Here is a 16,118-nt window from a genome sequence, read left to right as displayed (position 1 = left end):
ACTTTACATTAATTGAAAAACATTTTACACCATTATTCAAAGTAGTTGTGTTATTTTGAATATTCTTATGTGGATCTTTTTATGAAGCTCGTTAAATATGCACACCAAACAAATATTTATGACTTCTCAGAATTCAGACATACTATTGATATAGCGTAGATAAAACATTTGATAACGATCACGTGACTTAATGGTATGCCATAGAAGAAGTTTAAGTGACTACCTGTCAAAAATTAATTATATTTATGGTAGGCCCGAATGCCAGAATTATTTTTATTCTACAGATAATTATGTTTTATACAAAACTATCAGACACATTACAGAATAGCTTTAATCTTATATAATGTCAAAATTATTTTAGCTTTCTCGAATTTTAAATGAATTACATGAATGATTTAAAGAAGTTCAAAATTAATTCATAAATGGCGCCCACATATCGTTTGCATCATTGTAATCGATTCTTCTATATATATATTTACCTATGGCCGTAGATTACTGTGCTGTCATTTATATTTATGTTCTAATGAATTTTCATATTTCGTAGCACGTATATTTATTGTTTACATAATATTTACAAAATATATTTATTCATTTAAGTAACTAAACACACGATGGGGATAAGTAAATTTGTTTATTGTATACGACTTAAATATTTTGCAACTTCGATTATTTTGGAGTAAGGGGTTCATCGCAAGTTTACATTTACATAAGAGATAATACGAGTTTTATCTTCACGATTTTGAATTATAAATATGATAAATTCAAAATAGACACATATGACAAGCAATTTTAGTTCTTATTACAGAAGAGAATATGGTGGAGCCAATTTTTAATTACCAATTTCGTCTAATTTTAATTGGTGATAGTACAGTGGGAAAAAGTTCTTTACTGAAATATTTTACTGATGGAAATTTTGCTGAGGTATGACATGTAAAATGGAAAATATATATTTATATATGTATCAAATCTGTGTTTGTGCACATATATTTTTTATATTATTTATGAACCATATGTTCAAGTGTTCATTAATTTAAAATGAAGTTATTTTTGTTCAGCTATCAGATCCGACTGTCGGTGTAGACTTTTTTGCACGTCTTATTGAAGTGAAAGATGGAACAAGAATTAAATTACAGTTGTGGGATACTGCTGGACAAGAGCGATTTCGTTCAATTACAAAATCCTATTATAGAAATTCTGTTGGGGCACTACTTGTGTATGATATTTGTAATCGTGCAAGTTTTGAACATATTCCACTGTGGATGATGGAAGCTAAGAGACATATAGAGCCTCATAAACCTGTGTTTGTTCTTATCGGTTGTAAACTTGATCTTCTTAGCACAGGCGGAAGAAGAGAAGTATCTAAAGAAGAAGCTCTTGCTTTTGCTGAGCAAAATGGTTTGCATCATATTGAGACATCAGCTCGTACCGGTTACAATGTTGAGGAAGCTTTTTCTGTTGTAACACAAGAAATTTACAACATGATTTTATCAGGAGAATATAAAATTGAAGAAGGTTGGGATGGTATCAAAACAGGTTTGCAAAACCAAATACTTTGGACTATAATTTAGTTGAAGCTGAATCTGCAAAAAGTTCTTGTTGTTAATATTATTAAAATATTTGTAATAAATACCAAACGTCATTGGAACATGTTTGCTGTTACTAATGAGAGTGGGTGTTCATAATAATTTAAAGTCGATTGATATAGCCTTTGCATAATGATTATATTATACTAAAGATAGATTCCATTTCTCTAATTAATAGTTAATAGTTATTAGAAAATTAGTTCATTTTGAGTTTAGCCTAGTCATTGGTATTATTGATATCAATTGATAATATGTTGTTATACTAATTTTATTATTTGGAATTTGTTATATTTTCTTCCATCAACTCTATCTTTTCCATATATATGATTTGAGTTTTTTCGAATTTGTATAAAAACTCAATATTTTGAAAGAAGTTACATTTATTTTTATGAAATTAGTTTTAAAAATGTGTTAGCTTTTTAGACTTAGGTATAATAAAATCATATTTTTTAACAATACTGCACTTTTGACACTTATAACCTGATATTACCTGAATCCATTTCTTATATTATTTTTGCAGCATATAAATATCTGTGTAATCCATCCATCAATATTATGTGGAGAGCCAGTGTTAATCTTGAGCAACTATAATTATAAATGAAGCACATTTAGTATACATTTAAATCAAATTGTCTAGTTGTATAAGGTTAGAAGATCAGGCGAGGTTTCACTTTATTATGATCCAGTTCCAATACTTTTTTATTTTACAATACTGTAAAATTTCAAATACGTTGCGCAAAGTAACAGCCAGTGCTACCAACTTAGACATTATCAAAATATTATGCATTCATGGTGACCAACTTCTCTTGCGCAAATGTTGATTGTCATTTACGTGATGTCAAGTCATCTGTCACTTTCGTTTCGCCGGTGTAATTTTATATATGTAGAAAAGTAGCAGTAAAACTTTTATATTTTCGATCATTTATTAATAAATATTTAATAGTGTTTAAAGAGGTTGATAAATTATTTTTAAGATTTACCATATCATAGTTTTTTAGTGTTATCGTTTAGGATGTTGTGTTATACATAAGAACTTAATTTAATTAAAATATTAAATGATTATATAAATAATAACATGACTAATAACGACTGTATTAAAGACGCGTATCCTCTACATTGGTTAATTTGGCACAATGATTATGAATCACTTAAAACTGAACTTGATAAAAATGAAGTGAGTTAATTTTAATAATTTGATGGCTCAGATTTGTATTTCATATGCAAAGTCAACAGCAATTATTTTAAATACTCAGAAATCTTATATTCGTCTGTCTATATGCATATTTTATTTCTATTTAATATAGCATTATATAGAAGCGTTAGATCCCCGTGGAAGAACACCACTTATGCTCGCAGTAACCTTGGGTTATTTAGAATGTTCTCAAATTCTTCTTGCAAATAATGCTGATGCAAATGCTTCTAATGCTGAAGGATGGACGGTTGTGCAAGAAGCTGTTGCAACAGGTAATACAATTGAAAGTCATATATTATATTGTTATTAAATTATATTTGTTAATTAGTAAATAATTATACCCAAGTGTATCTTAATGATCTATTTTTTAAGCAATAATAAAAAATTGCTCAATAAACACTTGTGTTCAAATATAGGTGATCCAGAAATGTTATCTATGGTATTGGAACAACGTGATATTCAAAGACATAGCAGTAGAGTAGGAGATATTCCCAAGTTATTACAAATGTTGAAGGATGTTCCTGATTTTTATATAGAGATGAAATGGGAATTTACCAGTTGGAGTAAGCTGTAACTGTTCTGAATTTATCATAACATAATTAATTTATTTCCACTGGTTAATTTTAGTGCCACTGGTGTCTCGTATGTGCCCCAGTGATGTATATAGAGTTTACAAGCAAGGATCAAATGTTCGAATAGATACAACTTTGCTTGGATTTGATAACACAAACTGGCAGCGTGGTGATAGGTCATATATATTCAAAGGAGAAGGTAACTTTATATTACTTTGGCATAAATGTTTTAGATTATTATTAAAGTTACATTATAAAAACCTATACCTTTTAGATGATGTTGCAACATTGATGGAGATTGACCATGAAACTTGTACTGTAGCTTTAGAAACTCTCAGAAGTTTATCACCAGATGCAGCAAATGGAGCTTTAATACCTTCTGAAGATATATTGTCAGCCAGATTAACTGCACCCATCTGTACAAATCATATTGATACAGATAAAATAAGCTTTGAAAGGTAAAAATTTTTAATTACATTGCCATTAAGTGAATAAATATTATAAACAGCTGTTTTAAATGTAATATGAATTGTTAGAAACAAAAGTGGAATTTGGGGCTGGCGATCAGACAAGGCAGAAATTGTGAACGGGTACGATTGCAAGGTGTTTGGAGCAAGTAATGTAGAATTTGTAACAAGAACACGTACTGAACATCTTTCTGAGATAGACAAAATTAAGGCAAGTTTTTGATATTTTCACATTGTATTTACTTAACTATTTCTATTCTTAAATTTAGGCTACTACTATTTTTTTTAGGCTAGGAGTCCAAAATCACCTTTTCAGAATTTACTTGGACTAGCAGAAAATGAAGAACCAACTGCATCTGCAATTGCTGAAGAAGAGCGAATTCACAACAACACAAGTGAGATTTACGAGTATTTTCCCAATATCAAACTCTTTAATGGAACATTTTTTACATTTTGTATGTAATGTTTATAAATAAATATATTTTACCTTTAGATGTGTCAAACATCACAGCTGAAGAATATTTTTCTCAAGAAGATTTAATGGGCAGAGACATTGGTAGACCGAAAGAAATGACAACAAAAGTAAAAAAAATAGCAGAAGTACTTTTGTATATAATACATGTTAAAAATTTATCACAATTTTAGGTGCAAAAGTTTAGGGCAACTTTATGGCTTTGTGAGGAATATCCATTGCAATTGCAACAACAAATAATGCCAATACTAGATTTGATGGCCACAATGGCTTCACCTCATATTAATAAACTTAAAGACTTTATAACAATGCATCTTCCAGCAGGGTTTCCTGTTAAAATAGGTAATTATTAGATTATTAGATTATTTAGCATTAGGTAATTTGTGATCTTATGAATTGCATTTACAGAAATACCATTATTCCATGTAATAAACGCTAGAATAACATTTGGCAACATATTTGCCTTAGAAACACCAGTGAATAATATAAGTCAAATTAAAGAAGAATCACAAATAACATGTATTGTTGGAGATGAATGCTTTGTGGCACCACCACATTATGTAAAAATAGGTATGAATTTAAAATTGTATTTTACATGTAAGATATATTTAAATAAAAATTGTAATGTTAGAGAATATGAATATGAAATAAAATACTTTAGGACCTGGAGGACGAAGGCAGCACAGCTTTGAAGACGAAGATGATCTTTTACAATATGCTATTCAACAAAGTCTAATTGAAGCTGGCAGTGAAAATGATCAGGTTGATATTTGGGAGGCACTTAGAGGCCAAAGACCAAATTCTCCGTCCAATAATGTAGAAGATGAAGAGAAAGAATTACAAAGGTAAACTAAAGTTATTATAAATCAACAATTGCAAACTAGAATGGATAGCATGTTTAACTAGTTATATATAGTAAATAAATGGAGATGTAGAGAGAATTAAAAGCCAAACTTGCAATTATCAATTGTCGTTTTTTGGCAAATATCATTGCTTTCTTTGAAGGTAAAGAGATAAAATATTTCTGAATCTATTGTATGAAAATATGAATCAGAACTTAATCTGCATGTAGGAATTAACAGCAGCCCTCTTTTGGATCTATGTTATTATTCTAGCATGGTATAAGGTGTATGTGCAACAAGCATGCGTGTGCATTATGATTTAATGAGTCATATAAAAACTATAATTTTTGGAATTCAAGGGCAATACAAGAGAGTTTATCTAGGAGTGCAGTACAAGTAACATCAGAAGAAAATATACCACAAGATACTGCTGACAGTGATTTGGAATTGGCATTATTATTAAGTCAACAGGCTCAGAGTGACTTAGAAAGAGAACGCCAAAGAGAACAGCAAATTCTACAAGAAATTTTAGAATTATCACTAACGGAGAAATAGTGTATGATATTTAAATATATATCATGTGCATCAACAACCCACTGCAATCCCATATTTATTTTAAAATATACATGCTGCTGCCGAGTTTTAATGGTGAAATAGAAATATATAAAAATAATCAATTCATAAGACTAATATATATAAAGTATTTTGAATGTAGTAATCAAACTTGTTAATTTTTGAAATACAAAGTTTTATATAAAGATTAATTTATTATTTGCATAGCTGCAATAACATAACAAATGAGAAGTTTGTGATGACAGAAAACCGATATAAATAGAATATGAGAATTAAATAAATAATTATAATTTTTTAAGATACAAACATTGCAAGTAGCTTCATAAAATATTTTTTAATTAATTATGTACATTATTTATGACTAATATGAAATATATTTAAAGAGAAGCTAACACAGCAGCAAATACTGTAGCAACGGCAAGCATTGCATAGCCAGTTGAGTAAACTTCTTTAAGTGTTAAAAACTTAGCTGCATCCCAAGCAAGATGACGAACGCCATTGACCATATGGTATGCAAAAGGATAAGCTAACACAAACTTAATGGCCATTAATGATGGAGCACTAAGTTGCAAACCTAAAACATACAAAATCTAAATATTTCTGATACATTTGAATAATTTGCTTTCTCATGATAGATATATGGCATTAATTTAGATAACAGAGTAAATTCTAAAAATACCTTCAATCATAGTGGCATAATGATTAAAGTCATGGGGCATTACTAAAGCACCGAGACCCAGAACTACTGCATAACCAGTTAAGGCTATTCCTGTCATTCGGTGAGTGATGGAAAGAGTACTTGTTAACTGAATCTCGTAAATAGTTAAATGTGGTGATTGCGGTCGATTGAGACGCATATTACGTTCATCATGAGATTCTAAAGCAGCAGGTTGAGCTTTTTCTGCCCTGATAACGACACAACGCGAGTTGACATTTGTAATCTTCGGTATATTTCTCAAAAGACTTATTTGATTTCCAAGATTTCTACTGCACAAGCCTTTAGCTAATTGCAAAGCCATCTTGCTAATTGCTAACGATTTATGTTAAAACTGCAAAATAGATCCAGTTACACAATAGAAATGTCAATTGTTAACAGTATTGCCATTATGGATGACATAAGATTCGATCGCTCTGTTACCGAACCTGCCTAGCGGGAGAGGAAATATTTCAAATACAGAAGTATGGCAAGTGATTCAAGTGCATTTCAAATCCCTTCTTGAATTACAAATTGGAAAATGCATTTTTATTCTTAGAATATGTTGTATGAAATCGAAACATGCAAAAGACTTGAATCTAATAAGAAAATTCCTATTAGATTCTGGTCGTTTGAACCAATGATCTGACCTTTAGCTGGGACCTGCGTCGTCTTCTGTGGCACAACACTCACACACTAACTCCTAGACAATATAATAATATAATAATAACACTAACCACTCACACTGATTCGTTTGAGCGCTTATGCCAATGCCCTACAAACACCAACCCATATCATTATATTGTCTAGGACTCTTACTAACTGTGACCAGCGTAGGATTAGAGGGGTGGGGACAGGTGTAATCTGTTTGATAACCTTTCAGGCAACAATATTCATTCTGGCCTTCCGAATTTTCTGCGTCTTAAAACGCTTTTGCCTCCCGATTTTTTTACTATCTTCCCCAATTTACACCAGCAGTTATTAGAAGTACTTACTCCGCATCTAAGGCCTCTAAAGAGGCTCTCTAAATGTGAAATAAGTCAATTCAATTAGAGAAAGATATGAATAATAGCATATAAATCAGATTTAATTAAATAATTTGCAGTATTTTAATACTACTAGTTTTATACGTCACATACACTATTGAAATAATTAAATGTGAATTATGTCATCCTATTATTCTTATTAGATCCTATCTGGTTAGAAACTTTAAAATAAGTTTTATGAAATATTCAAAGATATCTTCCATGGATTTTTAAACAAAGTTTTGGCTGTATTATTTATTCAAATTTTCAAAGATCTATGGATTTTATTTGGATTTGGATATTATCTTAATTAAATTTTAAAAAATACTTATTTTATACTTATTTATTGTACAACCTTTAGATTTGAAAAAATCAAAATTATTTCTACAATTTTATTTCTCCAATAAATACATATAATACAGTTCTTCATGTTCTTTATTATCAAATTGTGGAATAAAATTTATCTTAAATATTTCTGCAAAACCTTCACTTAATGTTGGTTCAACAAAATTTTTTCTGGAATATAATTATAAAAATATATATTTTATTTAATTATTTTGATATTTTAAAGCATGTTGATCATACCTATAAGAAAACAGTATCATATCTTTAATTTCCTTATGTGTTTTATCCGTTAATTCTCTGAATATATTATTATGTCTGCAATGATCAAAACTTGTTGTCATAACACCGCAACGAACTTTTACTTTTCCAGCCGCAACAATGTAGCGGTTGCGAGATTCTTTATCTGCATTTGTATTATCCACAACCACACTTTTGCCATTCTATTTCCATTAATTTCAATTGATTACCCAAATCAAAATATACTATCAGCATTTCATGTTTCATTTATATCATTACAAATACCTGCAAAGCATTCTTCATTGCTGCAACACATTTTTGCCAACTGCCCAATGTATCACGATTTACATGAACATATCCAGATTGTACAAGTTCTTTGCTGATGAAAGATTTTCCGGACCCTGGACAACCCACTAAAACAATAACCTATAATCATATATATCATATTTTATATTTAAATTCTAGAATTAACTATATAATAGCACAAATAAATTCTTGAACATTGAGCATTGATAAAATAAGCTTATTATTAGTTGTTGCTCTTATTACCTCTTGTTCACTTTGAATTAGTTTTGCATTAGGTGGGTCAAATCTAGAAATATTCAAATTTTTTAAGGAGGGAGGATCAAATCCTGGTTTATTCCACTGTACTACTTTTGCTTTCTAAAGAATTAATAGATAAAAAAAATCAATAACTGTACATAAATGAATTAATTATATTCCATTTTGAATTATTACTTCAAAGTGTTCTTCAGGTGTGTAAAATGCAATTCCCAGATTTTTTGCCATTAATCTATCTGCAGCAGAAAAGTCTTTCTTTTTGCCAAGTGCCCATTTATCTGGTCTACCAGCTGCATCACCACAATAAAAACAATCTGCTTTGGATACAGAAACTCCACAATTTTTCTAGATCCAAGAACATATAAGTATGAAATAAATAAATTATGTTGTACTATAAACCAAATTTACATTACTATACCTGTTCTGTCAGCACTTTCCACATACCAGTAAGTGGTTTTCTGTAAATTCCTTTTGTGGTTGAAATAAAAACTTGCATTGGAACATTTAACTTATTTAAAATTGCTTCAACCTTGCCCTGTAAAAAGTATAAAAGTAAACTGGAGAAATTGCAAAGTACATGAATTAAAAAATCAATAGGTCAACATTTTTAAAGTCATCTATATATATAGATGTGTCAAGTCCTTAAATTATTCAATATTAAATGTTATTATTTACTAGATACCCATGCAGTTACCTTAAATTCTTTGGGGTCAGTTTTTCCTTTACCAATGCCAGCTTGGTTAGTAAATATAACAAGCTTGTATCCTTGTGTTTCCAATTCCTTCAAATGTTTTGGTATTTGTTTAAAGGCTATTTGCCAGTCATCTTTATTCTTTGCAAAAACTAGACCAGATTTTGTTTTAATAAGCGTACCATCCAGATCGTAAGCAGCTATCTAGTAAAAATATTTATTAATAATATTAATTGAAATACCAGACAAAAAATTGATATAATAAATATAATTTTATTTTATTTTATTTATTTCTCATTTAAATTAATTAATTAAAGAGCAGTATATAAAACAATTTTATTTTCAGTATAATTACCTTTGAACTGGCAGTGACCCCTGATTTTGTAAAAATCAACAACTTTCCATTACTCACATCTTCCCATGTATCTTGAGTAATCTCTAATGTAGTGTTGCAATCACCTTTTTTTACATTACTTTGTAAGCTTACATTATGAGTTTTAAATTTTTTAGTTATCCCATTTGTGTCTTCAGAAGATCTTGGCCTTTTATCATTTTTTGATTGAGAACTATTTGATTTTACATCAATATCAGATTTTACAGCATCTTCATTCTCGATTTTAATTGTACCGTCACTTAGATAAATTGGTTTTGGTTCAAAAGTTATTTCATAAACATATTTTCCAGTAAGAAGTTCAATTTTTGCTAAATGCTTCAATTTATGGTTTTCATTTCTTTTAATTTCGATACCAGCTAATGCAGATGAATTAGGACCGATTTGTTTGAAATTGACTGTAGCTGTTTTGTAATCAGCTTGTAAAGACACTGAGAATATAGGTTGTTTATATAATCAAATAAGAGTTTTATATACAAAACGCTTTTAAATAACCCAAACTAACCTTGCTTTCTTGATAACTGTACATCGGTAATATTTGTTGTAGGACAACGACCAATAAAAATTTCTTGTCCATCAGTTAATAAAATAGGCGGATGTAAATTTTTCACACACTTCAAAAAGCAAGACTTTATATTAACCATATTTATTAAAAAGTAAAGAAATGGTTTGTATATGATTCAAATTGACAAGCATTTTTAATTTATTTACAAACAAAAATGGACGCCACTAGATGACATAACCATGTTTATGAAATACTTGTTTATCTATGGACATAACTTCACTATAAAAAAAGAGTGCGCGTAAGGATCACACGCGATTGAAGTAAAACTTTTAATATTGTATGAGTAGGCAATTAAGATAAAAATAAAAAAAACATCATATTTGAATTTTAAAAATCATCTTTTAATAATCATATAACATCAATAATAATAAGATCTCCTGAGCATCGGCACAGCTGTCCTACTGATATTAAGAGTTTGAATATGATGTGAAGCTTTCTTCCTAATTTTGTTACCTATCTTACCGGGAAATTCAAACCATAAACGTAGAAGTTCATCATTATCGCCACGTTCTATGTACACTAATTTTCCCACACAACCATTAGCTAAGCCATCACTTACATCAATATTAGTTGTTATTATGTAAAATTTATTCAGAACTAAAATTATTTCATACGGCAAAGCCCCGGTATCAATAACCGATTTTTGTGAAACTGCTGACGAATGTATGATTGTTGATCTGTCGCATGGCAACCTACATAAATATCCGTGGCAGTAGATATTATTTTGTCTTCAACGAGATTCAGTATAAATTTATTATATTCCATGAAACATTTATTCTCTAAGAAAAGTCTTATTCCATGAGGACATAATACAGCAACCTCTTCTTTTGTAAAAAAAAAAAGAGTGCGCGTAAGGATCACACGCGATTGAAGTAAAACTTTTAATATTGTATGAGTAGGCAGTTAAGATAAAAATAAAAAAACATCATATTTGAATTTTTAAAATCATTTATTAATAATCACATAACATCAATAACACAGTTTAAAACAACAACGATAGATTAATTGCTATCATATTTCATATATGATATAATAGGTTTGTGATAACTAAAATGAGAGACATAAATTTTGCTTTGTAAACTATGTACATTTCTGGAGAAAACTGCATCAATAGTCGAGCCATATCTTGTGGTTGAATCAAATGGAGAATTATTCATTGTTAAATTGAATTTATTATTTAAAAAATCAATTAATGGTTGAGATTCTTCTGAACGAAAATTGACATTGAAATTTCCAGCAAGAATTAATGGTATCTCGTTGTGATTAGTGTTTAAAAGTTTTGCACCCTCATTAGAAAAATGAAGTAACTGCTGATGAAGAAATTCAATAATATTTGATATGTTTTTATTGGGAGAAATTTAAAGGACGACTATAATTAATGTTTGATTCTGTGTGTGTAATATCACCTACTTGTGTAATTTCATTAGGAATATCCAGTAATATCGTTGGCGCAAGAAACTGCATAGGAGTGGCATTATGAACAGTATCTGAACATGAATGATAGACATTAGACAGCTACACCACCTGCTCTGAGTTTGATCGTTTGTATTGAGTAACGCAGTAATAGTTCTGAATATTAATTCGTTCTTCATTATTAATCCAAGTTTCCGAAAATAACAAAAACGTACAACGTTGTAGCATTTATCTTGCAGATCAGGCAAATGAGCTCGTAAACTTTGGCAGTTTAAGGAAAACAATGAAATGTCGTTCAAACTTATTATCTCACTCAATTTTCTTCTTGTGTTATTAATCTACAAGTTGAAAGTCTTTGGAATTCAGTTTTTAAGTCCATTAATCCTGCTGGCCGTTTTCTTCATTATAAATTTTTTGTCGTTGTTTTAGAAATGATGAACAATCCATTAATGTGGTAACTCGTGATAATGCAACATATAGAAGCTGCTGATTATGTGTTTTATTGTATTCATATACAATTTTATCAAAAGTACCACCTTGTGATTTGTGTATTGTGAGTGCACAAGCAGACACTAAAGGAAAATGATTTCTTTTGACAAATATGATTTTATTTCTATTCATTGGAATAGATGAAGATTTCCTGAGAATCGGCACAGCTGTCCTACTGATATTAAGAGTTTGAATATGATGTGCAGCTTTCTTCTTATTTTGTTACCTATCTTACCAGGAAATTCAAACCATAAACGTAGAAGTTCATCATTATCGCTACGTTCTATGTACACTAATTTTCCTACACAACCATTAGCTAAGCCATCACTTACATCAATATTAGTTGTTATTATGTAAAATTTATTCAGAACTAAAATTATTTCATACGGCAAACCCCGGTATCAATAACCGATTTTGTGAAACTGCTGACGAATGTATGATTGTTGATCTGTCGCATGGCAACCTACATAAATATCCGTGGCAGTAGATATTATTTTGTCTTCAACGAGATTCAGTATAAATTTATTATATTCCATGACACATTTATTCTCTAAGAAAAGTCTTATTCCATGAGGACATAACATAAAAAACCGTGATTCAATTAATGCAAGTTCATATAGGGTTTAGCGCTCGACTTACGCATGACATGAGGGAGTGGATACTAGCGACATCAGCGCTTACGGCGTCGTAGTGTTCAACTTCACGTTGGCGTTTTCGTTGCATTTGTACGGATTTACACCCGTGTAGCCTAAAGAAATTTTTACACCCATATCACGCCTAAAGAAGTTTTACTTCAAAAACGTTATTCAATTAATGCAAGTTCATATAGGGTTTAGCGCTCGACATGACATGACGGGAGTGGATACTCGCGACATCAGCGCTTACGGCGTCGTAGTGTTCAACTACACGTTGGCATTTTCGTTGCATTTGTACGGATTTACACCCGTGTCGCGCCTAAAAATTTTTACACCCATATCGCGCCTAAAGAAGTTTTACTTCAAAAATGTGTAACGATCGAACTCATTTACATATTAATAAGATATTATTGAAACATATTTAATCAATAAATATAGTATGAATAAACGCAGATTTTATATTTATTAAAATAAATTTTATATTCATTAAAATAAAATAAAAAAATCAAATATTTTAACATTGGTGACACTGGTGATTATTATATTGTCTAGGCTGGTTACTTCCGCACAATGGCGCTATTAATTATATTTGAAATTATGTTCTTATATTTACTAAATGTTCTTACGACAGTTGTAAATTTTGTAATAACTTAAAAATAGATCAAATTATACTATTACCACAGTGTACTCATATTTTTATAAATTTAGAATAAATCATTACTATATATGTATAGTCCAAATAAGACTTTTGTGTAGATATCTAGAAAATATATCAAACTGAGTGTTACACAGATTCACTTTTTTAAATCTGTAATAACCACAAAAAGAATATTGTAAAAAATATTTTAAAAATTTGTTATGTATTTTATTAGTTATATGTAGTAGTTATGAATTTTTATAAAATTTCTTAATTTTCTTAAAATACATCTTAACAAAAAAAATTTAGTAATTATCCATATGTTAGCATTGTTAAAAATTGAATATAAGCTTTTAAAATATCTTATGAACGTCGACGACACGATATGTTTTTTATTGAAACTTTTCCTTGTTCTGGACCATCTATATCGTCTGGCGTATCGCACATAGGTCGTCCTTTCGTTTCAGGAAGTAATAAAACCAATACTGCGGAAATAAATGCAAATACTCCACAAAAACCTATAGGAAATTGCCAAGCAACATCACCCTGCAATTTAAAATATTTAATAAAATTGATCAGAGATTCATCAAATTTTTTCTTCGAGAAGCTAAAATTATAATTACCAATAAATCAACTATGTATGGTGCCGATATTGACCCAACATTTGCCATTGTAGAACTCAACCCCTGTGCAGTACTTCTGTTCGAAGTAGGAAATAGTTCGAGTGTATGCAAAATAACTACTGCAAATACTGCACTCATGAATAAACGACCAATAAGTGAAATTACCATTAATGTATAAGCATAATCTAAAAAAAAGATTAAATATTGGATACAAGATATTGAAAATTTTATAAATAGCAAAAACAATTGATATAGCTTTTACCTAAACTGAGAGATAGAATTGGTATGAAACACGCCGTAGCAGACATAAATAATAGGAAGTTTATAATTCGGCGTCCACAAAATCTGAAATTAAACACAAATATTAATCCAGCAATAATATTTTTTTTAATATTTTATTTTATCTTATCATACTTCAGTAGCGGCAAAGGTATGAAATAACTTATACATTCAAGCAATCCACTCATAATGCCGTATATCATTTTCTCGACAGGCAAATTAATATCGTTTATTGCTGCAATAATAATCATTTATTAAAAACAATAATTAGTATGCCATTATTGTAGATACTAACCCATAGCATAGTAAACCGAGAGCACTTGAAAACCAAGTAACAAGGCAAATAAGTAACCTATGTCTCATTCTGTATGCTTAAGTATATCAGTTTCTCCACAAAACTATTTTTAACTTTCTGCCAGCAAGATTGTTTTTTGTTACACCATCTGCTTGAGTACTTGTGGCAGGAGTCGCTGATGCAACATTATATTCATATTTTCTGCCAAAAACTATTTTGGCAGCTTTTTTACTTCGGCCTTTGTTGATGACCAACGTGGAGATTCGGGCAATAACCTGGGATTAAAATATTAAATTATATGTATTATGTCGATTTAAACTTGATGTTTATACTAACCAGCAATGGATTAATAGCAAACAGTTGGTATAGAGGTTGCTAATTGGAGTTGTCTCCATGGTTTGAAAAATAATAGGCACAAGATATTATAATCATTCCGATGGCGTATGATAAATTAATTACTATACTCATCCATCCTCGGTGCTTAGGACCAGATATTTCACTTACTGAAAAAATAATTTAAAGATATATGAATATATATTATAGATTTATAGTTTGTATTATTAATGGTTGTTATGTATTTACGGAGCGTGTAAGCAGTGTTGTATGCACCAATTCCAGATACTCCAACAAGGAATCTCAGGAAGAAATAGAGAGAAGAAAGTCATTTACTACTGCTTGCAAGGGAGCTGTTTATAATAAAAATAATACTGCCAATTATTATGGATAGCTTGCGCCCATATCTAAAATATTTAAAAATAATTTTATTAAGATTATAAGTTAAAAAATTAAAAAAATGTAACATTTTCAATATTTGATTTCTGTATGAAAAAGAATTTTGTTATTTACTTATCTGCAATAACTCCAAAATATAATGCTCCGGCAAATTTTTCCTATACCCAATGCAGTGGTGATAGTTGATCTCAAGTACAATCTTTCACAGACTAAATCCACTAAAAATTGTAATTATGATAAAGATTTTATTATATCCTATCTATGTATATATATAAACGATCGTGTCACGATGTTGGTTCGCGATGGACGCCCAAACCACTGAACCGATTTTAAATTTTATTGGCTCATCGTGTGCATATATATCCAACTTAGTTGATAGGCTATTTTAAAAATTGCATTTAACATTAATAATGTATGAAATACATTTTTAATAAATTTCAATAAATTTTGACAGATCGTTACAGAAAAAAACAAAGCACTAACTAACTTTTAGTGCCAATATTTATGGAAACTGAGAAAAAACGATTTATGATTTTTGAAAGAAAATTGACAGTACAAAAATTATAATATTTATACTATAATTTTAGATGCGATCTTTAATCCAATTTATGACATTTTTTCAATTGTTTTAATTTATTTTTAATTAGCATCAAAAAATATAATTACAATATACAATAAAATGAATGTCTATAAATAATACGTCACTACAAATAGGATATAACCATGTATAACGCATTTATAAAAGTCACTTGGTTATTCATTATAAATTTTGTAATGTGCTCATTTATTCAAAACTTTAATAATT

At 29.6% G+C, this 16,118-nt stretch overlaps 5 protein-coding genes across 6 annotated transcripts; 2 read left to right on the top strand and 3 right to left on the bottom strand.

The window, feature by feature from the left end:
* Positions 1-524: 524 nt before the first annotated feature.
* Positions 525-1,568, top strand: LOC113363082 (ras-related protein Rab-39B-like). The gene is made up of 2 exons (XM_026605602.1): positions 525-921; positions 1,056-1,568. The coding sequence occupies exons 1-2, from the start codon at positions 814-816 to the stop codon at positions 1,566-1,568; spliced, it is 621 nt and encodes a 206-aa protein (XP_026461387.1). The 5' UTR covers positions 525-813.
* A 974-nt stretch (positions 1,569-2,542) lies between these two features.
* On the top strand, positions 2,543-5,683 carry LOC113362974 (ankyrin repeat domain-containing protein 13D-like). Its single transcript, XM_026605501.1, has 12 exons — positions 2,543-2,757; positions 2,888-3,047; positions 3,192-3,338; positions 3,403-3,546; positions 3,622-3,805; positions 3,884-4,025; positions 4,104-4,209; positions 4,308-4,396; positions 4,460-4,628; positions 4,695-4,856; positions 4,948-5,131; positions 5,488-5,683. The coding sequence occupies exons 1-12, from the start codon at positions 2,659-2,661 to the stop codon at positions 5,681-5,683; spliced, it is 1,782 nt and encodes a 593-aa protein (XP_026461286.1). The 5' UTR covers positions 2,543-2,658.
* Positions 5,684-5,938: 255 nt separating this feature from the next.
* Positions 5,939-7,061, bottom strand: LOC113363186 (succinate dehydrogenase cytochrome b560 subunit, mitochondrial-like). 2 transcript variants are annotated; one of them, XM_026605772.1, is made up of 3 exons: positions 7,046-7,061; positions 6,381-6,750; positions 5,939-6,275 (listed from the first exon to the last, which is right to left on the bottom strand). In XM_026605772.1, the coding sequence occupies exons 2-3, from the start codon at positions 6,718-6,720 to the stop codon at positions 6,079-6,081; spliced, it is 537 nt and encodes a 178-aa protein (XP_026461557.1). In that variant the 5' UTR covers positions 6,721-6,750; positions 7,046-7,061; the 3' UTR covers positions 5,939-6,078. The 2 variants fall into 2 exon arrangements, with proteins under 2 accessions (XP_026461557.1, XP_026461486.1); XM_026605701.1 differs by lacking the exon at positions 7,046-7,061 and having other exon boundaries at positions 6,381-6,769.
* Positions 7,062-7,812: 751 nt separating this feature from the next.
* On the bottom strand, positions 7,813-9,857 carry LOC113362866 (uncharacterized protein F21D5.5-like). Its single transcript, XM_026605396.1, has 9 exons — positions 9,853-9,857; positions 9,610-9,796; positions 9,258-9,458; positions 8,982-9,098; positions 8,741-8,908; positions 8,552-8,665; positions 8,288-8,428; positions 8,006-8,205; positions 7,813-7,936 (listed from the first exon to the last, which is right to left on the bottom strand). Exons 1-9 carry the CDS (start codon positions 9,855-9,857, stop codon positions 7,813-7,815), a joined length of 1,257 nt encoding a protein of 418 aa, XP_026461181.1.
* A 3,855-nt stretch (positions 9,858-13,712) lies between these two features.
* On the bottom strand, positions 13,713-14,320 carry LOC113363347 (solute carrier family 22 member 16-like). Its single transcript, XM_026605875.1, has 3 exons — positions 14,270-14,320; positions 14,008-14,192; positions 13,713-13,930 (listed from the first exon to the last, which is right to left on the bottom strand). Exons 1-3 carry the CDS (start codon positions 14,313-14,315, stop codon positions 13,748-13,750), a joined length of 414 nt encoding a protein of 137 aa, XP_026461660.1. The 5' UTR covers positions 14,316-14,320; the 3' UTR covers positions 13,713-13,747.
* Positions 14,321-16,118: the final 1,798 nt, after the last annotated feature.

This window comes from Ctenocephalides felis, unplaced genomic scaffold (genome assembly GCF_003426905.1).
Source record: "Ctenocephalides felis isolate EL2017-DRISC unplaced genomic scaffold, ASM342690v1 CF-g0.4_SCAFFOLD_00024, whole genome shotgun sequence".
Lineage (NCBI taxonomy): Eukaryota > Metazoa > Arthropoda > Insecta > Siphonaptera > Pulicidae > Ctenocephalides > Ctenocephalides felis.
Note: the sequence above shows the minus strand (reverse complement) of the source record. Positions and strands in the feature narration are given on the sequence as shown.

Coding starts and splice junctions, on each gene's coding strand:
- LOC113363082 (XM_026605602.1), top strand. CDS start 814: ATGGTGGAGCCAATTTTTAATTACCAATTTCGTCTAATTTTAATTGGT. Junction 922..1,055: donor CTGATGGAAATTTTGCTGAG/GTATGACATGTA, acceptor ATTTTTGTTCAG/CTATCAGATCCGACTGTCGG.
- LOC113362974 (XM_026605501.1), top strand. CDS start 2,659: ATGACTAATAACGACTGTATTAAAGACGCGTATCCTCTACATTGGTTA. Junction 3,048..3,191: donor GCAAGAAGCTGTTGCAACAG/GTAATACAATTG, acceptor GTTCAAATATAG/GTGATCCAGAAATGTTATCT. Junction 5,132..5,487: donor GAAGAGAAAGAATTACAAAG/GTAAACTAAAGT, acceptor TTGGAATTCAAG/GGCAATACAAGAGAGTTTAT.
- LOC113363186 (XM_026605772.1), bottom strand. CDS start 6,720: ATGGCTTTGCAATTAGCTAAAGGCTTGTGCAGTAGAAATCTTGGAAAT. Junction 6,276..6,380: donor TTATGCCACTATGATTGAAG/GTATTTTTAGAA, acceptor TGTATGTTTTAG/GTTTGCAACTTAGTGCTCCA.
- LOC113362866 (XM_026605396.1), bottom strand. Junction 8,909..8,981: donor GGAAAGTGCTGACAGAACAG/GTATAGTAATGT, acceptor TCTTGGATCTAG/AAAAATTGTGGAGTTTCTGT. Junction 7,937..8,005: donor ATGATACTGTTTTCTTATAG/GTATGATCAACA, acceptor ATTATATTCCAG/AAAAAATTTTGTTGAACCAA.
- LOC113363347 (XM_026605875.1), bottom strand. CDS start 14,315: ATGTCTGCTACGGCGTGTTTCATACCAATTCTATCTCTCAGTTTAG. Junction 14,193..14,269: donor AATTCTATCTCTCAGTTTAG/GTAAAAGCTATA, acceptor TCTTTTTTTTAG/ATTATGCTTATACATTAATG. Junction 13,931..14,007: donor CATACATAGTTGATTTATTG/GTAATTATAATT, acceptor TTTAAATTGCAG/GGTGATGTTGCTTGGCAATT.